Raw genomic sequence first — 24,517 nt, forward strand, 5'->3', positions numbered from 1 at the left:
TGTTTCCCATTGTAATTTGTGCATGGACGTGCGCTGGTGTGCGTTCATGAATGACAGAAGGATGGTGCGTGCACCTGCCAATATGACTGTTGACATGCGCTCTTAAAATAGCATATGAACAACTCGCCATTGACTTCTGACCAGGTTTAGGTGGTGTATGATAGCGATTTTTAGACAACGCACTAGTCCCCTCCCTAGGTTGTTAATTGCCACACCCCTGGGCGCAATGCTTAAAAAATAAACGTGCAAAGTAGCGAATTAAGCTTTGCGCGGGTGAATAACGACCTTTTTCGCCATGCGCTGGAGCCCAAAATACAGCCCCTCAACTTTGATGATCATATGAGAGCTGTAAATAGGACATCATTTTATCACCTGAAAAATATTGACAAGCTGAGAGACCTTATGTCCCAGTCTGACCTGGAAAAGCTTGTCCATGCCTTTATCTCAAGCCGGCTAGACTATTGGAACGGGCTCTTCACAGGACTTCCAAAAAAGACAATTAGACAGCTTCAATTAGTTCAAAGCGATGCAGCACGAGTCCTAACAAAGACAAGCAGAAGAGAACACATCACCCCTATACTTAAGTCCCTGTATTGGCTGCCAGTTTCTTTTAGGATAGATTTTAAAGTACTGCTACTGGTTTTTAAAGCACTGCATGGGATGGGGCCAACATATATATCAGACATGTTTAAATTTTACACCCCCCACAGATCTCTTAGATCACAGAACAGCCAGATATTATGCATACCTTCTACTCACACCAAACAGGGTGAAGCTGCTTTTAGCTACCATGCAGTCCAGATATGGAACAAACTCCCTGAGCACATTAAGACTGCTCCAACCATTGCCACTTTTAAAACCCAATTGAAGACCACCCTCTTTTCTATGGCTTTTTCCTGTTTTTAATTTATTTTTATTGCTTTTATTGTTTTTACTTATTCTAATATTTTATTGCTTTTATTGTTTTTACTTATTCTACTACTGTGATATATTTTATACTTGTGACCTGTTTACTTTTATTTGAGGTAATGCCTTAGCTATGTAAAGCACATTGTGTCTACCTGGGGTATGAAATGTGCTATATAAATAAATTGCCTTGCCTTGCCTTGCTTATCTAATAAAATCACTTGGTTAGATTTTATTTTTTGCAGTGTGTGTGCACTGAAAAAAATGAAATCTAATTAAGATCAAAAAATCTATTTGGTATTGTTTTTAGTATGAAAAGAATTACCTAGTGCTCTCTCGAAAGGATCATTTTGACTTAATATAGGAAGACTGACTTATTTTAAGGAGTCTTGTGGCAAGGTAATGAGATGCAGACTATCTTCGTTTCTCGAGGTCACCAGTACAGAAAAAAAACAACAGCGCTGGGGGTATGCCTGGCTGCTTTAGCTTCTGGCTGCAGCAACTCAAAATTGATTGTTTTCGAGAAACAAAGATATATGTGAAAAATCGACCCATTTAGGTGAAAGAATAATCTACATCTCATAAATATCAGTTTTTGTTGTAGATTTACTGTAGTCTCTGCAAAAGACAAGCTGGTATACACTGGAGATGTCCATGTTACTCACATGCAATTTAGACCATAGCAGGGGCTTTACTCAGCCTGGGGTAAATGCCATCAGAATATTCATTATCACTAGTCTCTCTCTCTTTCTCTCTCTCTCACACACACACACACACACACACACACACACACACACACACTGACTGACTCACTCACTCACATATTCACAAACATACTGTACTGTATGTTACTTACACAGCTGATGTACATGTTGTGATCACTGGCACCAGCTTCTGAAGAACATCAGCTGGACTGAGGAGTTCAGTCTGATCTTTCTCTGGAGTCTTTATGTACTTCTGCAGGTTAAACTGAGACAGCTGCTCTTCTGACATCTCAATCCTAAATCTCTTAGTCCCCCACTCTCCTGGTGAGAGCATGTATATAGCCAGAGTTCCTGAACCCCTCTTCTAGCAGGAGCATCTGTCTGTCTGTCTGTCTCCAACATATTCACAAACATACTGTACAAACACTGTGTGTTACTTACTCGGCCGATGTGGATGTTGTGGTCACTGGCACCAGCCTCTGAAAAACTTCTTCTGGACTGAGGAGTTCAGTCTGATCTTTCTCTGGAGTCTTGATGTACCTTTGCAGGTCAAACTCAGCCAGCTGGTCTTCTGACATTTCAAACTTGAATATCATAGTCTTCCACTCTCCTGGTAAGAGTGTGTCTACAGACAGAGTTCCTGAGCTCCTGTCAATGACCTCCACTACAGCATGGTGATTCAGCTCATTCAGACAGTAGAACAGGTTAATCCTTCTGTCTGAGCTACTCTGATCTCTGATCTTCTGTTTGACATACTGGACTGTTTGTCCTGTGCTATCTGATTGGCTGTTGCTCTGTGGCAGAAGGTCATTTAAGAGAATCTGATTGGATTCCAGTGAGAGGCCCAGAAGGAAGCGGAGGAAAAGGTCCAGGTGTCCATTCTTACTCTGTAAAGCCAGGTCCACTGCAGTCTTGTGTAGGTCATGAAGTGTTGTGGCTCTGAACAGAGCAGAGAGCTGAGAGGTTTGCTGTTGGTCAGGCATGTTTCTCTCTCTGTTGCTGAAACAGAGGAATACATAGAGAGCTGCAAGAAACTCCTGAATGCTCAGATGCACAAAGCTGAATACCTTACCAGGCTCCTCTCTGAAGATCTGAGTACACACTCCTGAGTACACTGATGCTTCTGTGACATCGATGCCACACTCTCTCAGGTCATCCTCATAAAAGATCAGATTACCTTCGTCCAGCTGTTGGAAAGCCAGTTTCCCGAGTTTGAAAATCACCTCTTCATCAGTCTCTTTTCTCTCTGAGTACTTGACATGTTTTATGTGTGTCTGAATGATTAGGAAGCGTGTGTACATTTGTGTCAGAGTCCTTGGCATTTCTACTTTGTCTGATTCTTTTGATGTCATCTCTACAACAGTGGCTGAAATCCAGCAGAAGACTGGAATGTGGCACATGATGTAGAGGCTCCTAAATGACCTCAGGTGTGTGATGGTTCTGCTGGCCAGGTTCTCATCACTCATTCTCTTTCTGAAATACTCCTCTTTCTGTGGATCATTGAATCCCCTTATTTCGGTCACCTGGCCCACACATTCAAAAGGGATCTGATTGGCTGCTGCTGGTCGGGTGGTGATCCAGAGGAGAGCAGAGGGTAGATTCACCTTGATGAGGTTTGTCAACAGGACATCCACTGAGGCTGGCTCTGTCACATCACAACACATCGGGTTGGAGTGGAAATCTAGAGGAAGTCGACACTCATCCAGACCATCAAAGATGAACATGACTCTGTGTGCTGAACTGGTGAAGATTCTTGGATCTTTAATTTCAGGGAAAAAGTGCTGAATAAGATCCATCAGACTGAGTTTCTTCTCCTTCATCAGGTTCAGCTCCCGGAAAGAAAGAGGAAATATGAAGTGAATATCCTGATTAGCTGTTCCTTCAGCCCAGTCCAGAATGAACTTCTGCACAGAGACTGTTTTTCCAATGCCAGCCACTCCCTTTGTCAGCACTGTTCTGATGGGTTTGTCTTGTCCAGATAAGGGTTTAAAGACGTCACTACATTTGATTGGTGTGTCTTGTGCTGCTTTTCTCCAGGATGTTCTCTCTATCTGTCTGACCTCATGTTCATCATTGACCTCTCCTCTTTCCCTCTCTACAATGTAGAGCTCTGTGTAGATCTCATGAAGGAGTTTGGTGTCTCCCTGCTGTGTGATTCCCTCAATCAGGCACTGAAATTTCTTCTGCAGGTGGGATTTGTGGATCTGCTGATATCTGTGTGTAAAAGCCAAAACACAATTAAAGACTAAATCAAATCATTCAAAAACACACATGTAGCCTTAACATGTATGAATCATCATATGTTTATGAATATTAGTATAAGAACACACATGTAGCCTTAACATATATTAATCATCATATTAGTACATTGATGATTTATTGCTCTACCTTAAAAGGCCTTTAGTGTCAAGATGAATGTGTTCTGCTACAAATTGTTTTTGTTTTCGGTTTTCTTTAATGTGGGAGTAATTATGCCTTCACGCCAGCCATAAACTTAGGACCCAAGTTTAACAATCCCAACCTCCGAAAAGTGTGTTTATGAGATCAGCTCAGAAAACAAATACAGGAAATGCATAAATAAGTTATTAGAACTGCATACTACAGTGTTAATTTAGTATATGTAATGAGAGTGAGATTAGTCTTGTGTTGTTGCAAGTGGTTGGAGAATATGATGGTGACGTTGGGTAGTTGGGTACAAGACTTTGAGCAAAAAATCCTACCCGACTTTGGGTTGCAAGTCATTTTCCATTTTACAACCTTTTGTGTTGCCATGTAAATATCCAGTCCAAAACTAACATTGGCAGAATGATTGATGCTGGATTTGAACCAAAGATCCTTAGGTCAAATCTCGCTCCTCTAGGCACATCTTGCACATAGTGAATTTGCAATAATTTTTCACACTTAAAGCTTCGGTTGCTTAGCCTAGAAGTCTAGATGCGCCCTAGCGGCAGCAAATGTAATAGACCTCTGAAGTTCGCCTACAAAAAAGAACCAAAACGGCCATCTTTGCCCATATAAGGATATCCGGTTGTTAATTGAAGCTAACTACCTATGGCAAGTTGCATTGCAAGTTAGCTCTGGGGTAGCAAAAATCTAAGTGTGCCGCTTTCACGTACCGGAGATCACAGTATCCACTCGAAGGCAGAGGACAAAAGTGTGTTCAGGAAAACGTCTGCATTTTAGACTTTTTCATCCCCGCGAGAGTTTAACAGGTGCGATAATTCAAAATCACCATGTTATTTTCCCATAGGAAAAATCGTCAGATACCGGATGTCAAAGATGGCAGCTTTTTTGTAGGCGAACTTCAGAGGTCTATTTGCAGCCAGGGTAGTCTAGCAACTCTCCATTGGCTTACGAGCTGGAAAAATTCAACTTCGATCAGGCCAATCACATTGTGTATAGAGTCGGTAGGCGGTCTTAACATAATGATGGCAGAGTTGCGATGGTTCGGTGTGAATTCCCTGCTACTTGAAAACAAAGAAGATGGATGCTGCTGCTGGCAAACAGTGTAACACGAGTTAAGCTTTTTATAAGTTGGCAAAAGTTTGATCAACTAGCGAACTAGCTCCGCTGGTGGGAAAACACATGGGACTCATGAGTTGTAGCAGTATCCTATTGAATGCAGAGGGAATTTGAAAGACAACCGTTTATCCCGCCCCTCGGACTGAGCACTGCAAATGGCGAGTCCCCAGACATCTTGATGTGGGTCGGGCTCGTCAGGCTATCGGTTGCTAGGTAACGATAAACAAACTCAAAGATCGTAATTCTTGATTTATCTTACAAACTAATGTTTTTATGTGTTCACTAAACAAAGATTATGGAAATTAAACACCACTTATCCATCAAAAAGCTTGTTGTAATAGGCATAACTTGTTAGATTTAAGACCTAGGTTCGCTAGCTCTGTGCGCGCTATAGTGTACGCCAACCCTCGTCGACGAGATGTGACGCAGGATGTAACCCCGCCCCCTGGGCGAGATGTTCCAAAATGTATGAGTCCCCTCCGTTCCTGTGATAGTTTTGGGTCTTTCAAGAGGGGTCTAAAGGCATATCCGTTCAACATGTACTTAGTTCATTAAGTGCTTCTGTTATGGTTTGTATAGCATTGTTTATTTTCATTAACCTGTTGATTGACATTGTTGTTTTTATTGATATTCTCCTTAATGTAGTCTTACCATGCTATTGTTATTGTTATTATATTATTGATTGAATGGACATTATTGTTTATTATTGCTATTTTCCTTCATTTTCATTGTTTATTTATTTAGGCTATTGATTGAATTGATATTGTTTAAAAAATAATTGTTCCCTGTTAAATTTAAGTATTGTACTGTTTTGTATTTGTTTGTATTTGTGTGTCGCTTTGGACAAAGGCGTCTGCCAAATCCCATAACCATGATGAATATTAATGATGAATGAATGATAATTGGATTTACACTTGATCTATCTCCAAAACCAAATCATACTCAGCGGCACCCACCTAGTAGGCTATGATTTTTCTCTGCTCGAGTTTTAAACATGGTTCAAAGAACGTTCCGCAAACTGGAACCGTTTTTTTTTTTCTGCTGGAGTTTTAAACATGATTCAAAGAACATTCCGCAAACGTTCCCGGAACCAAAGACTTAACCATGAAGGAACGTTCCGGTGCTGTCAAGAAAACTTTCCTGAACCACTGTGAGGGAACATTAGCAGCGAACGTTCCTGCATCCTTCCGCGAAGGTCTGCGGAACGTTCCCCGAATCGAAAATTTGCTTGGGTACATAGCTCTGCTCATAAATAACTTTGAAACTTTTCTGGCAGAAGGTTGCGACAGAAGAAATATGGGTCGCCAAACAGTTTGTTGTTATTTGCCATGCTGCCCAATTGTGGTGAAATATTGTGATTACTCCAATAGGACTTTAAATCTAGAAGGAAATCTATGTGGATATTTGATCAACAGCAACGTCGAAAGTATGATTGCTAAAGCAGATTTGTTTTGTTAAACGATATCAAGATAATGTGAAAGACGTTAGCCACCGTTATCACTGAGTCACTCACCAAAACCCTACTTCTCTCCTCTGTCCGTTGTTCCTTACCGTGTTCTCTCCCTGGCCCCTATCTCGCATAGGTGGCTCATAGTTATAGAGCTGTGGCCCGTCACGGGTGTTTTAGTTGTTTATAATCTCCTCTGAGTCTGTGTCGGGATCCTTTACACCATTCATTGAACTTGTCCTGTTTACCCTCTGTTACCTCACTTCCGGTTAGTGGTTTATAGAGGCAGAATAAATATTCCCACAATTTTCTCACAATATATTGTTTCTGGCATAGTTGTATTTTTTTTCCCCCTGAGAATCTAGTTCCTTCATCGTTTATCTACACTATGGTTTTTAGAGGTTTTCAACCTGCAAGTTGCTCTTTGGAGAACAAGAGAACCAGGAATTAACAATAACTTATGGTTACTTGTTTTGACATTACTCAGGCAGAAACTCACGAAATATCAAGGTGTACCACTAGCAGGGCATTGACAGCTGGCTGTTACAGTTGCTGTGATTGTCCGCCTATTGAGTACCCCTGCTATAAACTGTGTAAAACATTAAACTGTAAAATGTAACATGTAACAACTCACTTAGGATCAGACTGCGGTGGTCCACTGCTGCACTTGAGAAGCCCCCTCAGGGATGCATCACTTTTCATAGACAGACAGCTGGGCACTGGAGACACTGGTCCGAGTGTCTGTGGTCTGGTTATATATAGGGTGATACAAAGCCAATTGATTTAGCCAACACATCTTTCCAATGGTTACAGTTTTCGCTTTGGTGCATTTCTCGAATCATCATTAACATTTGGACAACAGTTAGTGCATTTGTCAAAACAATTACAGCAAACTGCAAAAACATGCATCTTGCTCAAAATGCTTTGTTTACGCCTCAAAAGCAAATATTTATATTAATGAAACTGTCAGTGCCATCAAAATCATGTCAAGATAGTCAGACTGTTTTGTCTTGTCAGTATGACAGTCTACTTTGTAATTATTATTTTACTAATGAACAATGCATTTTCTGTTGACAGCCATCAAGCCAGAAAACAAAGGCTTTTACAGTATTATGCAAATGAAAAAATACAGTGTTTTCCAGACTATAAGTCGCTCCTGAGTATAAGTCGCATCAGTCAAAAAATGCATCATGAACAGGGAAAACCCATATATAAGTCGCACCGGACTATAAGTCGCATTTATTTAGAAATGTATATCAGAAAATCCAAAACCAAAAACAGAGACTATGTAACTGGATTATTGAGGACAAAAAGATCCATGTTAATGAAGACGAAGGAGTGAAGGCAGCCAAGAGGAGGGCAGGAAGGTAATTGCAAAGCAAAAGATTCACTGAAAGAAAATGCCATGTGGTAGACCAAAATGTATCTAAAATGTGGAGAATACAATGCAATCAAGCATTTTGGGCGATGTGATGAGTCACAAGCTGGCAGCAGATTAAATGCTCATGAGAGAGAAAAAGATGTGTTTTAAAAGGACGTGCAGACCAAAGCTGCTGCAAGCAGGTGATATTTAGACATTTATTTCACAAAATCCAAGACCAAGAACAGACAGACTATGTAACTAGACACATTGAGGCCAAAAATATTGAGAATTCTACAGGAAATGTTACTGAAGACGAAGGGGTGAATAGTGGCAAGAGGCAAGCCGAAGGCTGCTGACAAGGGCCCGACACTAATTGTAAAGCAATTTGCCAAAAAATCACTGAACAAAAATGCTGATGTGGAACATGAAAATGTAGCTAAAAATGTGGAGAATGCAATGCAGTCAAGCATTCTGGACGATATATTGGCACAAGCTGGCAGCAGAACAATTGCTCGGCTGGCCACCTCCAAGAGAGCGATAGAAAAAAAAGATGTGCATTTAAAACCAGGGCCTAAATTTCAGCGCGGTATTGCAAATAAATTATTACTTAGTATTGAGCATAATAATAAAAGTCCCGCAACTCTAGCCATCATAATGCGAGAAATTCCCACACATTTTACTGCGCTGTCTGACGTTAATCTAATAATGGAGCGGCCTGAATGCTGGACTATTGACTGGACGCACCAACTCTGACTTCAATTGAACCCCATGCAGACACACACACACGTGCGCGCCATTTTGGGGGTTCCCCTCTCTCGTTGCTCTCTCTCTCTCTCTCTCAGCAGGATTTGTCACCGCTGAAGTCAAATTATAAACTATGTGCTTCAACTTCAACCGCTATCGACAGGAAAGGAAAACAAACGTTTAGCGATCAGGAACCGTCAGGAATTTTGCAGACACAGAAGCATGACAGCCTATAACGCGAGAGAACATGGATGTGTTCTCCATTTGAGGAACGTTATAATCGATTGCGGACATGAACAGAGAGCTACAGACACGGAGCGCACAGTAGGCCTACTTTCACTTTCTGTGCGTATCCATTACGTGAAAGATAATTAGTAGCAAAACAGCGATCAAATATTACATGGCAGTGAGTGTTGTTTTCAAATGTTTTCATGCATGTCTAGATAACGGGTGAGGAATGTTTAGGAGACTCGTAAATCCTCAAATGATGGCTGGGGTCTTTTATTTAGGCTGCACAAAACACAACACCTTTACTTGGCCATGGCTTGTATTCGAGTCAGCTATAGGCCTTTACTTCTTGCGTTTTATTGTGAGACATAGGCCTACTTTTCGTTTGTAGCGGCATGGGTAGGCTATCAAAAGCAGATGTTCAATTTGAGATGTAATTTACGTTTGGACTGTTTGATTATATTGCTAAATATCGGGGCTGATGACCACTGAAATCTGTGAGGTATTTAATGCCTCACTATTAAGTTTCATACAGTGTCGGGATTTCGATTGCCATTCGCTTATTGCGAGATAAGGCATCCGCTTTCATTCATTCAACGTGTGCTGTGCTGCAAGGGAAGCCTTATTCCGTATAGCCAAAGAGGTCTAAATTTAGTTATTTTTTAAATTATGCATGATTTACTTTTTTATAAAATTCATAGGCTGATGCCTGGCAGCAACAATTGTGTTTAAATGTAGGTTACTGCTTCAGCCTCTAGCTCAGAAGGGGGCGGCATGCGACTGGTAGCTTGAGAGCAATGAGAGCAACGTGTTGGAGACTCATGGTGTAGGACAATTACTTTTTTTAAATTGAAGCAAAATTATAAAATAAATAGAATCCCGGCCATAATTTGAGGATTTAGGTATGCACGTGTGTTTCAGGCATAGCAAGCACTAATCTCTGACTGAAAGTGCACAGGATGTGTGCATTTGAGAGCGCTCTCTCGCGGCTGTAAACGTAATGTTTCACGTAGGGTTCATGTCAGTTAATATAAATGAACATTTAAAAACATTGAATTATATATTTTTTTCATATATGTCGCACCTGACTATAAGTCGCAGGACCTTATTTTTTAAATTATGCATGATTTACTTTTTTATAAAATTAATAGGCTGATGCCTGGCAGCAACAATTGTGTTTAAATGTAGGTTACTGCTTCAGCCTCTAGCTCAGAAGGGGGCGGCATGCGACTGGTAGCTTGAGAGCAACGAGAGCAACGTGTTGGAGACTCATGGTGTAGGACAATGACTTTTTTTTAAATTGAAGCAAAATTATAAAATAAATAGAATCCCGGCTATAATTTGAGGATTTAGGTATGCACGTGTGTTTCAGGCATAGCAAGCACTAATCTCTGACTGAAAGTGCACAGGATGTGTGCATTTGAGAACGCTCTCTCGCGGCTGTAAACTTAATGTTTCACGTAGGGTTCATGTCAGTTAATATAAATTAACATTTAAAAACATTGAATTATATATTTTTTTCATATATAAGTCGCACCTGACTATAAGTCGCAGGACCAGCCAAACTAAGAAAAAAAAAAAGTGTGACTTATAGTCCGGAAAATACGGTACCAATATGCACTAGTGTTGTCACGATACCAAAATTAATGTTTCGATACCGATACCAAGTCAAGAATTGCGATTCGATACTTCTTCGTTACTTTTCAAAAAATGTATTTGATTTGGGGGCCCCACCACCTTGACATCATCATCAGTAATATTGAATATACTGTAGTGGGATCATTCACACCAGTGGCCATCCCAGATTCTGCTTCACTCTCTCCACACAAACACACATGGAAAATGATGGCTTATGTCATATTTCATATATTCTGCATAATTACTAGTAAATATATTTAGCAATTTAAAAACTACCGTATTTTCCGGACTATAATTTCCGGAATATATATTGTTGCCAATGAAAAGTCATCGTCCTACACCATGAGTCTCCAACACGTTGTTCTCAAGCTACCAGTCGCACGCAGCCCCTTTCTGAGCTAGAGGCTGAAGCAATAACCTACATTTAAACACAATTGTTGCTGCCAGGCATCAGCCTACGAATTTTATAAAAAAGTAAATCATGCATAATTTAAAAAATAACTAAATTTAGGCTATCTTAGACCTCTTTGGCTATACGGAATAAGGTTTCCCTTGCAGCACCGCACACGTTCCATGAATGAATGAAAGCGGATGCCTTATCTCGCAATAAGCGGATGGAAATCCTGACACTCTTTCATACATAAAATGTAATAGTGAACCATTGCCATTGAAAGCCTACCGATATGCCGCTCCAGGGCCGGAGTGGGGCCACTTTTCAGCCCGGGAGTTTCAGGCCCAAGACCGGCCCACGTTTTCCATAGTGGTGGAAATTGGATAAATGAAGCAACATGTCAGCTCTTACTATCCTGTAGTTTTTATTAGTACCATGGTTCAACAAATGTGTAAAGGTTATATTAATTCACTTCAACTGAGAAGTTAACAAATAATATTCCACTATTCCACAAGTTAACAAAAACAGAAAGAAAGACAGAAAGAAAGCCTTTGAAATTTAGCCTATCCCACGCTTCCACAAAGAGGCATATTGAACTAATGTTTAGGCTACATGTTTTTTGCATGGGTAGGCTATATTGTTGTTTGGTGATTTAGCCTACTCCTTTACTACACCCTCTTTTAAGCAAACAAGGCATATAGGTTCATCATGTAGCATACATATTTGGCTCTTTCTTACATTAAATAACTTTAATTTATCCTCTCTACTTGTCCCTGTAGTCATGGCCTCCTTATCACTAATTTCGGGCTCATCATTTTCAGTGGTCGACTGGTTGATCTGCTGCTCAGAGGCTACAATTTTTACCGCATAGGCCTACACAGATCAAACTTCAGTTTTGTTATTAATATTTTCATACTGCAAAGTCTATGAATCGGATACAAAAGGCTAATATTTTAAGAAATGTAATATGTTGCTTGCAAATAGCTTGACAACGTTACAAACGTCCAATATTAGCCCAATAACTGCTAATCATTGCCTATAGCTATCTCTCTTTGGGCATTTCTCAGATTTCGGGCCTATTTGGGTTACTGAAATTTTGAAAAATAAAATTCAAAATTTTACTAATTGGTATGCATCAAGTTATCAGTCATTTTGATAGGAGTAACCTTGTGAGCTTGGTTGAGACCACAATATAAGGGAATTTATGATTTTTTGTCATTTTTCAGGTAAATGTCATTACCATCACATCATCTAATATGTACATTTTAAAGATGAAATGGTCAATCAATGATCAATCAATGATCAATTATGGTTTCACATGAAGTCTATTTTATCTTGAACTTATTAGAATTGTTGAATTTTACTTACAACATGAATTATAGTCGTTTAAGTATCTTATTTTTTGATTTTTTCACTCGACCCTGGCTTGGAATTTCATTTATTTGAAATAAATACCATATATCATATCTGTTTTCATCCAGTGGCAATTTAGACTGTCCAACATTGTCAAAAATATCTAATTAATGTAATTTATTGTAATTTATACATAATCTATTGGCAAAAATATGCATGGTGATGGTGATGACATTGCAGTTCTGGTAATGACATTTGTTGCGGTGATGACAAATTTCTGATCGTAATCTATGGCAATTAAATGTTTATAATTTAGAAACCCAAGTTGAATTGACTTTGTGAAAAAAAAAAACGTATTTCTTTTAAAAAGAGTACTTTAAATGTATCTGCAAAAATGTCATCACCAACACAGTCGTCATTACCACTACATTTCAACCTATAATGTGCTGGTAATGACTGTGTTGGTGATGACATTTATACAGAAAAACTACCCTGAGAAGCAAAAATTATCACCATGCAAGTGTAGCTAGCTTTCTACATGTAATGTACATCATTTAAACTATTAAAATAATTTAAAAATTTCAGGAATATTCAAAAATACAGAAATACAATGCGTATGGTAATGACACATAATAAGTGTACATGCCCAAAATGAGGGATAAAGAGTAGATTTTCTTATGTTTCTGGACATCAAGGCATCAATCTTTCTGCTTGACACCCATGTATTCCACTGTGATATTAGGTGACCATGGTTACCAAATATTTTTTTGATGAAAAAACAGTAGCAAAGTGTCTTTATGTAGAGTGTGCTGGTAATGACGGCTAAACCATGGGACAGGTAAACATTAAGCAAAATAAAGCAGGAAATGCATATATATGCATAATGTGTGCATGCAGTTCATTAGTTCAGATAACATTTAATTCATATGCATGATTTTTTTAATTCATTTTTGATAAATAATGTTTGAGATATGGCACAATATGTGAAAACTCTGGTTGCAGACAACACCAAAACACTGATATTGTACCATAAAACACCAATAAAATGTGTCTAAATCATGAGTAGGAGCAACCATTAAAACAGTCTAGGCTTGTTTTTCTTTATACTAATTAGTGATGCTAAACATTATTAGATTTAATGTGTTTTTAATAGAATTACACCCTGTGGACAGAAATAGGCCCCAATTCTGGGAAATACCCCTTTACCAGTTGCCACTTTTGTCTGTAGGCCTAATCTAGAAGCTTGGCACATTTAGCAGCATCTACCTGGCCGTTTCAGTCCCTCCTGGCCTCTTTCTACCATCCATCCGTCCTGACGCTTATGGCTACTGTAGGACCGGCCCGGCTATCCGTATCTGAGAAAACTTTTTTGGAAAAGACGAGCAATATGGACCCAACCAACTCTCTTTGGGAGGGGAGAACTCCCTCACACAGTAGGCTACAACCCATGCAGAGGCAACGGTGCCATGCACAGAATGCGGAACGTGTAGCCTACTTTAAGAGAAGTTAGACTAACGTGACAAATGTCAATATTTTTTTCCTCGACCGGCCCAAAAGTGAAGCGGCCCACCGGGAATTCTCCCGATTACCCACCCCGGGCCTGTGCCGCTCCAAACGAAAAGTATAGTCTGTCCTCTACATTCCTCACCCGTTATCTAGACATGCATGAAAACATTTGAAAACAAAACTCACTGCCATGTAATATTTGATCGCTGTTTTGCTACTAGATAGATAGATAGATACTTTATTGATACCCAAGGGGAAATTCAGGGGGTCTCAGTAGCATACAGACATCACACACAACATGCACTTACAGAAGAAATGGTAAATATAAGTATAAGTATAAACATATAACCAAACTCCACTGTACAATAGAGACAGTAGGAGATAAGAAAAACTAACAAAGCTAAATACTAAATATACTATATAAATTAAATGTAGAAAATCCAGTGTGCTTGAGGGTGATCAAGCATGAGACGCTTGTAGTGACAGGGCCTGTAGTTCTGTGTGCATGGTAAGGTGCTCAAGAGAGTGAGTGAAGGTGCAAAAGTAGTCCAACAGTAGTCCTGTAGTTTTGTGTGTATGGTAAGGTGCTCAAGAGAGTGAGTGTCATGGTGAAGGTGCAAAAAGTAGTCCAACAGTAGTCCTTTAGTTATGTATGCATGGTAAGGTGCTAAAGAGAGTGAGTGTCATGGTGAAGGTGCAAAAAGTAGTCAAACATTAGTCCAGCAGTGCAATAATAAGCATAAATAATATGGACAGATAGGAGAGCAAAGTATAATGTAGACAAAGTAATATAAAAAACTATGTCTGTGCAAGAACAAGTTGAGGTAATAGGATTACAGCCATTCAGTATTATTGTAGCAGAGGCCATTGATCATGTGTGCTAATATAGCATGAAAAACATGAAAAACAGTGTAGCAGGAAAGCAGTAGTAAAACCATTAGGCTGTGGACATTAGTAAAACAGTAGTAAAACAGTAGTAAAGCAATAGTGGGCAGTCAGTACTCAAACATGGAGAGGGTGGAGAGGCAGACAGACTAAGCAGAGAAGTCTATCTCTCCTCTTCCCTTTAGTGAAGCACAGTTCAATGGCCCTGGGGACAAATGACTTCCTCAGTCTGTCTGTTGTGCAAGTCAGTGAGCGAAATCTCCAGCTGATCAAGCTCTTTTGCTTTTTAATAGTGCTGTAGAGTGGATGGCATTCATTGTGAAAGATGTTGATCAGTTTGTTCAGAGTCCTTTTGTCAGATATTGAAGTGATGCACTCCAGTTCAGCTCCCACTACAGAGCCAGCTTTCCTTACCAGCCTGTCAATTCGCCCCTCATCCTTCTTCTTTGTGCTTCCTCCCCAACATACCACAGCATAGAAGAGGACGCTGGCCACAACAGACTGGTAGAACATCCTGAGGAGCTTGCTGCACACATTTAAGGACTGCAGCCTCCTCAGGAAGTACAGCCTGCTCTGCCCTTTCTTGTAGAGTGCGTCAGTGTTGGCTGACCAGTCCAGTTTATTGTCCAGGTGGAGACCCAGATACTTGTAGGTGCTTAACACCTCCACGTTGACCCCATCAATGGAGACTGGTAGCAGAGCGGGCTTAGACCTGCGGAAATCCACCACCTTGGTCTTTGAAGTGTTGAGTTGAAGGTGATTGAGTTTGCACCATTGCACAAAGTCCTCCACCAGGCTCCTGTACTCCTCCTCTTGCTCGTCCCTGATACACCCCACAATTGCAGTATCGTCAGAAAACTTTTGCATGTGGCATGACTCGGTGTTGTAGCAGAAGTCAGATGTGTACAGGGTGAACAGGACTGGAGAGAGCACAGTTCCCTGTGGAGCTCCGGTGCTGCTGATCACAGTGTCAGAGAGACAGTTCTTCAGTCTGACGAACTGTGGCCGCTCGGTAGTCTGTAATCCAGGTTACCAGGTGAGCGTCCACACCCATCTGCAAGAGCTTGTCTCCCAGTCTGAGGGGTTGGATGGTGTTAAAAGCACTTGAGAAATCAAAGAACATGATTCTCACAGCACTTTTCCCCTTGTCTAGGTGAGTATGTGTCCTGTGTAGAAGATAAGTGATGGCATCGTCCACGGCCACTTTCTCCTGGTATGCAAACTGTAACGGGTCTAGTGCATGGCGTACCTGGGGTCTGAGCATACCTAATACCAGTCGCTCCAGTGTCTTCATCACATGTGATGTTAGAGCGAAAGGCCTGAAGTCATTAAGCTCACTGGGGTGCGGCTTCTTAGGGACGGGGGTGAGACATGATGTCTTCCACAGTGTTGGAACTTGTCCGAGACGTAGACTCCAGTTGAAGATGTGCTTCAGTGGCTCCCCCACTAATTATCCTTCATGTGAATACGCACAGAAAGTGAAAGTAGGCCTACTATGCGCTCTGTGTCTGTAGCTGTCTGTTCACGTCCGCAATCGATTATAACGTTCCTCAAATGGAGAACACATCCATGTTCTCTCGCGTTATATTATAGGCTGTCATGCTTCTGTGTTTGCAAAATTCCTGACGGTTCCTGATTGCTAAACGTTTGTTTTCCTTTCCTGTTGATAGCGGTTGATGTAGAAGCACCTATAGGCTATAATTTGACTTTAGCGGTGACAAATCCTGCTGAGAGAGAGCAAAGAGAGAGAGGTCCTGCGCGCACGTGTGTGTGTGTCTGCATGGGGTTCAATTGAAGTCAGAGTTGGTCCGTCCAGTCAATAGTCCCGCATTCAGGCCGCTCCATTATTAGATTAACGTCAGACAGCGCAGTAAAATGTGTGGGAATTTCTCGCATTATGATGGCTAGAGCTGCGGGACTTTTATTAGTATGCTCAATACTTAGTAATAATTTATGCGCAATATCCGCAATCCCACAATCCCGCGCTGAAATTTAGGCCCTGGTAAATGCTCATCTTTTTTTTCTCTCGCTCTGGAGGTGGCCAGCAAGCATCTGTTCTGCTGCTAGCATCAGCATTTTTGTTCAGTGAATCTTTTGTAAATAGCGTCGGGCACTTGTCAGCAGCCTTCGGCTTGCCTCTTGCCACTATTCACTCCTTCGTCTTCAACATTCCCTGTAGAATTTTCAATATTTTTGGCCTCAATGTGTCTAGTTACATAGTCTGTCTGTTCTTAGTCTTGGATTTTGTGAAATAAATTTCTAAATATCACCTGCAGCTTCGGTCTGCACGTCCTTTTAAAATCGCATCATTTTTCTCTCTCTGCTGCCGGCTTGTCTCTCCACATCGTCCAAAATGCTGATCTAATGCAGCAAATATATTAAAAGGCAAAAGTCGTACATTGGCTAGGCCTATCCCCAGAATATCAGCAGCAAACTCAGTCTCTGTCGCGCAAAACAGTCTCCAAATAAAACGCACATCGGCCTGTTGTTGCCTATTCTGCCATGCAGCTTGTGACAATATATCGTCCAAAATGCTTGATTGCATTACATTCTCCACATTTTTAGCTACATTTTCATGTACCACATCAGCATTTTTGTTCAGTGAATCTTTTGTAAATTGCTTTACAATTATCGTCGGGCCTATAGGCCTATTGCCTGGCTTGCCTCAGCTTCGGTCACGTCCTTTTAAAACCGTCTTTTTCTCTATCGTGAGCATTTAATCTGCTGCCAGCTTGTGACTCCACATCGCCCAAAATGCTTGATTGCATTGCATTCTCCACATTTTTAGCTAAATTTTCATGTATCATATCAGCATTTTTGTTCAGTGAATCTTTTGTAAATTGCTTTACAATTACCGTTGGGCCTATAGGCCTATCGCCTGCTTGCTTCGGTCACGTCCTTTTAAAACTGCATCTTTTTCTCTCTCGTGAGCATTTAATCTGCTGCCAGCTTGTGACTCCACATCGCCCAAAATGCTTGATTGCATTGTATTCTCCACATTTTAGACACATTTTTGTCTACCACATGGCATTTTCTTTCAGTGAATCTTTTGCTTTGCATTGTATTCTCCACATTTTAGATACATTTTTGTCTACCACATGGCATTTTCTTTCAGTGAATCTTTTGCTTTGCAATTACCTTCCTGCCCTCCTCTTGGCTGCCTTCACTCCTTCGTCGTCATTAACATGAATCTTTTTGTCCTCAATAATCCAGTTACATAGTCTCTGTTTTTGGTTTTGGATTTTGTGAAATACATTTCTAAATAAATGCGACTTATAGTCCGGTGCGACTTATATATGTTTTTTTCCTGTTCATGACACATTTTTTGACTGATGCGACTTATCCTCAGGAGCGACTTATAGTCCGGAAAATACGGTATTCTAAAACTATAACTAATTTTTATTTTTTGTTTTAAGTATATTTTTGGGCTTTTTGCCTTTATTATGATAGGACAGTGAAGACAGACAGGAAGTGAATGGGAGAGAGAGATGGGGTGGGATTGGGAAATGACCGCAGGTCGGACTCGAACCTGGGTCCCCGTGGGCACTCGGACCCGTGTATGGTACGGACGCTGTAGCCTGCTGCACCACAGTGCCCCCCAAACTATAACTATTTTTAAACTATTACACTTATCTTTAATGTGGTGTGTAGGTCTAATTGAGTGCACATTGGTGATGTGTAGGTGTAATTGAGTGCCTGTCACTTTAAGAGATACGTGAGAGTAATTGACCTTGTCTCACAGTTTTAGTCTAGTGAATAAAAGTTGCACATAGCGCATAAGGATACGTGGATGCAATTAATTATGTTTTGTATGTCATTAGATAAAATAAATGTTAAAAAAATGTACAAGTCGAATAAAATCTTTCTGGGATCATAGAAGACAAAAGTGTCTTTTAAAGTGTCTTTCATTAATGATTTTAGCGAGCAATAATTGTCAAACGTGACCTGAGCTAGCGGGATAGTTAGCAAGGATCTCTCTTCAGATGTAAAAGTTTGCCATGGTTGCTTAGCCTATTTCTAAATTACATTGAACCCAAATAGTAGGCCTAAATGACCAAAATCCCACAGCCTAGGTAGGTTAGCAACACAAACTTGTGAGATGTAAGTGACCAAATCAACTTGATATTAGCCTATTATGATGTGTTACCATAGCATCACTTGAACTAGCAGCCATGTCTCGCTGTTTATAGCACGACAGCTGCGCTTACGTGTGTGTGAGGAGAAAAGACGCACAGCCACAGGTTAGGGAGGAGGCGCTAGAAGCATGCCTTGTGCACACGCATGTTACTTCAAAAGAACACGGTCATTCTCAAAAGTATCGATACTAATAAAATTAGGCATCGTGACATTTTTAATTTCAGGGTATTGCGATACTTTTGTAGTATCGGTGCACCGTGCAACAGTAATATGCAGTAAAACACCCATTGGTCAGAGCTGTGCACCACTGTACATCTTTCTATCCATCCTGTCGTTCAAGTCACATATGGTAGACAGACTATGACATTTTGTAATGGCAGCTAGTTCAACACATTTGCATATAATGACACAATTTGTTTTATGGGGTAGGACTATTCAGTAGGGAATTAGCATAGTGCATTTTGAACAACATGGCATTAGCAATTGAAAAAAAACAGCAGAAGTTTGTACAAAATCAGTTGCATGGATGCACTAAAACATTGCTATTTGTTCAAGATGGGGAGAAACTGCTTTAATGATGCGCACAAGTGATAAGATGATATGGTTTGAGAATGACAGTTTTGAGAATTTAAATTTTGATTTGAGAAATGCACCAAAAGCCACTAAGAAAAACTGTAGGTCAGCATCACAGAGAGAGAGAGAGAGAGAAAGAAAGAGAGAGAGAGAGGGAGAGAGAGAGAGAGTCATTATCTTACTGTCCAGTAGAAGAGTCTTGTCCTGTAAAGGTGATTGGTGGATCCATGGACTTATCACTCTTCATGGACACATGGGTGGGTGTAGGGGAGGGAGGCCTCCTGTTAGAGCTAGCGCCCCTCATCCTAGAGAAGAAGAAGAGGAACTTCCATCAGGATTGCATTCCTGTCTCTCTCTCTACACATGTACACACACACACACACACACACACACAGAGTCATGATCTTACTGTCCAGTAGAAGAGTCTTGTCCTCTAAAGGTGATTGGTGGATCCATGGACTTATCACTCTTCATGGACACATGGGTGGGTGTAGGGGAGGGAGGCCTGCTGTTAGAGTTATAGAAGAAGGGAAGAACTTCCATCAGGATAGCTTTCCTCTCTATACCAGGGGTCTGAAACTCGTGCCCGGCCCAATTCCGGCCCGCGATCTAATGTCAAAATAATAATGTAAATCGGCCCTTGAGGGTATTTTTAATTGCGACAAACAACAACACTGGTTAAAATAGACGATAGATCCAAGTGCAGTGACAAATCCCATTTGTACTCTCCTCCACTAGTTGCTAGACATTCAGAGCTTCGATTCAACCCTAAATTCGCTGCACAAAGTTTTCAGGAAATACAACGCGAGAAACACGAAGGCGTGCATTTGTTTGTAATGACGCGGAAGCGATGCAGGCCATAATTTTGCACAAATTGAAGCAGAAATATGCCTACACCAAATGTTGAAAAAATGTTCACGTGTGATGAAGTCTAGGGTAGGCTATGATATTCACCTATTCTGATTCTGAAGGAGAATATCTGCCTTTTATTATGATCGACTATTGACAGCGATAGTCACAGTGCGTCTGTGAATGGAGGTGCGTCTTAACGTGTATATGACGGTGTCCACTAAGCATGCCATGCTTATTTCGACCCTCTGCCCAACATAGCTGGAGGTGGCAGTGGTAATCGTGATGATAGTGTCCGTAATGGACGTGGTACAGACAGCAGGGGTAGTAAAAATAGGGCTCTGAACAACTACAAATTCACCCACGATAGGAACTGATTTGACCAGGCTACTTGGCTACTTTATTGTAGGCCTATAATAACGGTTTGTGGTTATAGGCTAGTAATAGTTTACTATTGTTGGTTTACATCTTAGGCCTACTGTTTTCCTGTTAAGTTGTTATATGGGTAATATGACAAAAAAGAAAGTAAACCTGCTCAAATATGTTCAACATCCAGTATTTACTGAAAGGTGCATAATTTGAGGTGCTTGCCATCCAGTGGTAAATTAGATGGGTAAATTTACCCCCTTCATAAACTTTTGTTTATACTCAAAGATTTTTATATTTACAGTAGGACTTTATCTCTGACCACTTTCAAACCTTTTGAAATTTTGATGTCAAAATCCAATGGTGTTGTTTTCCTAACCCTGGCGCCTAAAGTTTGCCATGCAGGTTTAAATAAGTTATGAGAGGAAAATATTTTTATTTGGTGTGAAACACACACATACCTGTTTTTATACTTTTTGTTTGTTTTTATAATTTGTATTAATATTTTTTTAGCATTATTTTTTTTATAAGCTAAGGTTGCTAGCACAGGTGTCTAAAAAGAAATAAAAAAGACTTGCATTTTCTGTTTGCAGTTTTGTGTAGTATTTGAAAAAAAAACATTGCATTTTCAGAAATAACCGTTCTTTTTTGTATTATTCTTTAACGCTGACGTGGCCCTTCAATCAGATGACGTTGGCAGAAGTGACCCCTGGACTCTACACACAAACACACACACACAGAGTCATGATCGTACTGTTCAATAGAAAAGTCTCCTCCTGTAAAGGTGATTGGTGGATCCATGGACTTATCACTCTTCATGGACACATGGGTGGGTGTAGGGGAGGGAGGCCTCCTGTTAGAGCTAGCGCCCCTCATCCTAGAGAAGAAGAAGAGGAACTTCCATCAGGATTGCATTCCTGTCTCTCTCTCTACACATGCACACACACACACACACACACACAGAGTCATGATCTTACTGTCCAGTAGAAGAGTCTTGTCCTCTAAAGGTGATTGGTGGATCCATGGACTTATCACTCTTCATGGACACATGGGTGGGTGTAGGGGAGGGAGGCCTGCTGTTAGAGCTAGTGTCCCCCATCCTGGAGAAGAAGAGGATTTTTAGACATATTGTCTTAGCCCACTGTTACGGCCGGCTCGAGACCATAACATAAAAGAGGAAGGCGGACAAGATGGTTTGGTCAACCAAAATATATTTATTTAAAAGCAATCATTAAATATTAAATTATTGCTGTTCACTAGATGTCTAGGGGAGAATTACAATATATGTAAGTGCGTGGGTGTAATGCAAGCATCAGTATGGTGTTGCAAAAGAGGAGTGAAAGATAAAGAAAGAGATAAGAAGTGTGTAAGAAATCTATCAATGTGTCTTCAAATTAGAAATGTGCCTAACCCAGAAGTGACCCAGCAAGAGAGAGACAGAGAGAGAGAGAAACAACCCTGTATATAGCCCAACCCATTAACCCAGGTGTATACCATTAACCAATTAGTGGAAGCAAGGACACCACTATCAGTGCATTGGCTATGCCAAGCCTGAAGAGGGCACAGGGGGTCGTAACACCCACTGTTTCACTTATTTCTAGGGATGTGACGAGATCTCACGAGCTCTCGTGATATAAACATGTCAAAAATCTGTACCCTAAATGCTGCTACACAAAAAAGTAAAAGTGGCTGAGGCATCTTCTATGCTAATTTATTCAGACTCGTCAGCCATGCTGGTTACAGCTGGATCTTTACCTTGACGAGAAATATCCATAGACGGACCAGAGCCGTATATCGTCATCTCGTGGCACGAGATCCCGTCAGACCCCTATTCTCCACAAGACAGATTTTTACCTTGACGAGAAATATTGTGACATTTTTGTATCGCCAGATCTCGTGGCACAAGATCTCGTCATACCCCTACGTATTTGTCTATTTATTTATTTATTTATCGAATTTGCAAAATTTTTAAAAGCAGCACTGAGGTGCCCTGTTTGTGAACTTGAAGACATCTTTCAGTAAGACAAAGCAATAATCAGCTATCTGTAAGAAATACCTGGTACAGCACAACCTGGTACAGCGTCTGTAGAAGGCATCTAATAGACTAGATTATGCTATTTAATGTCATGTCACAATGTCATTAATTAAATAATAAATAAAAGGCGATGGTATCAATAATATGGAGTCAATATAGTCATTAGGCTAATATTCTGAGCTTGTGAAAAGATGTTCACATGTGTAACAAAGTTTTGCAACTGTGTAAAATAATTTGTGCATGTCCAAGACATTTCGTACCTGTAGAAATATTATGTGCAATACATGTGCAAAGATATTTCACACCTGTACTGTACATACATTTTGTACATGTGCGATAGTGATGCGCGGGTCAGGGTTTTTTATATCCCGCGCCCGCCCGACCCATTTTAGAGATCCAAACCACCGCACCCAACCTGACAATATATGCGTTTAACATCGACCCAAACCCAACCCGACCCGCGAATTCCTAATTTTAACGATAAGTAATTTGGTTGCATCAATATCATGTAGCCAAAATAAATGTTAGCCTACTTTACTTCACAAGACATACATACAAACCCTCGTACCAAAAGACCTTGTGTGTCAAGGCGTTCTTGAGATATACAAATACTCATACCAAATTTCAGGCATGTATGTCAAGGCATTCTTGAGATATCGCACTCAGAGTGTTCATTGACTTGACCTTTGACCTCCAACATCAACTCACTTAATCTTTGAGTCCATACAAACACTTGTACCAAATTTGAAGCATATGCGTCAAGCCGTTCTGGAGATATTGTCACTCCCCGATGTGAGTCGCTACCGAATGTGAGTCGCGCATGTTCAGATTGATAGGTTTTACGGCATAACACCAAGGGATCCGACTGATAGGTTTTACGGCATAACACCAAGGGATCCGACTGAAATCCATAAAATAATTAAAGGGGTCATAGAATGCAAAACCGAGTTTACTTTGTCATAGATGAATAGCGATAGTTCAGTGGGTGAAATGGACATACAGAGAACTTCAAAATCCCACCGACACCTCCTTCCTATGCAAATCTCACAATTCGAAACTCCCGCCATAAAACGGGCGAATCCAAAAGAGGCTGCGAGTTTACGCAAACTCGCAGGTGGTACCTTATTTGGCTCTGGCCTGTACATTTGTCACGCCTCAAAATTTACATACAGACCAGCCCACTGGTGCTCTGAGCCCAGGAACGTGAATGGAGAGCGAAGATGAGACAAACACTAGTTTAGCTGCCTACTCGTTTACTTCCACAGGAATTATAAAGCAGACAGTTCTTCAAGGACATCGAAAATGAGCCACGATCGTAAATGCAGTGTTCCAGGCTGAAACTTAGGCGACAAAGAAAGCTGAGACTTCCCAAGGATTCAAAAGTTCGAGGGGCATGGATAATGTTTTTCTACCAGAAGATCCCTGCAAAGTTCGACACTCCGTTATTAATTTGCAACACATTTCACCGAAGTCAGTTTTCAAAACCTTGGACAGTTAAGCAGGATTTGCTAAGCTGCTGTTACTGAAACGAGGGGCTGTTCCGACCGTAAGGTCATCATAACCGCATGCTGTAAGTATTATTTTGTCGCTAAGCAGTTATTAGTAGGGATGGGCAGCACGAGGCTTTGTGAAACAACGAAACGTTCGAAGCAATTGCGCCGGAATGTGTCGAGGTTTCGAAACAATCCGACACCCGTAACTCCATGTTAGCAAAACTAGCCACTAGATGTCACCATCATATTTTGACCGTGAAGCACAACTGCTTCAGACGAAGAATATAAATAGCCAACATGGAACACAAGATTTCGTCTACAGCCACATGGTTGAGTGGTTAACACACTTGCATTCGGCCGGAGCGTCCGGTGTTCGA

At 40.7% G+C, this 24,517-nt stretch overlaps 1 protein-coding gene across 1 annotated transcript in view; it reads right to left on the minus strand.

Annotated features, from left to right (window-relative positions):
• Positions 1 to 21,711, minus strand: part of LOC143116662 (NACHT, LRR and PYD domains-containing protein 3-like) — a 29,716-nt gene extending 8,005 nt beyond the window's left edge. Inside the window, exons 1-7 of the mRNA XM_076277931.1 lie at positions 21,590 to 21,711; positions 21,367 to 21,489; positions 19,807 to 19,905; positions 19,580 to 19,702; positions 7,214 to 7,327; positions 4,331 to 4,425; positions 2,052 to 3,855 (exon numbers count right to left, since the gene is read on the minus strand). Coding sequence (XP_076134046.1) covers positions 2,052 to 3,855; positions 4,331 to 4,425; positions 7,214 to 7,327; positions 19,580 to 19,702; positions 19,807 to 19,905; positions 21,367 to 21,489; positions 21,590 to 21,711 — 2,480 coding nt within the window. The remainder of the gene's footprint in view (positions 1 to 2,051; positions 3,856 to 4,330; positions 4,426 to 7,213; positions 7,328 to 19,579; positions 19,703 to 19,806; positions 19,906 to 21,366; positions 21,490 to 21,589) is intronic.
• Positions 21,712 to 24,517: the final 2,806 nt, after the last annotated feature.

Source organism: Alosa pseudoharengus, unplaced genomic scaffold, assembly GCF_046254945.1.
Source record: "Alosa pseudoharengus isolate Yale_2024_CS ecotype anadromous, Long Island Sound unplaced genomic scaffold, YU_APseudo_1.1 YU_APseudo_1.1_scf_1, whole genome shotgun sequence".
Lineage (NCBI taxonomy): Eukaryota > Metazoa > Chordata > Actinopteri > Clupeiformes > Clupeidae > Alosa > Alosa pseudoharengus.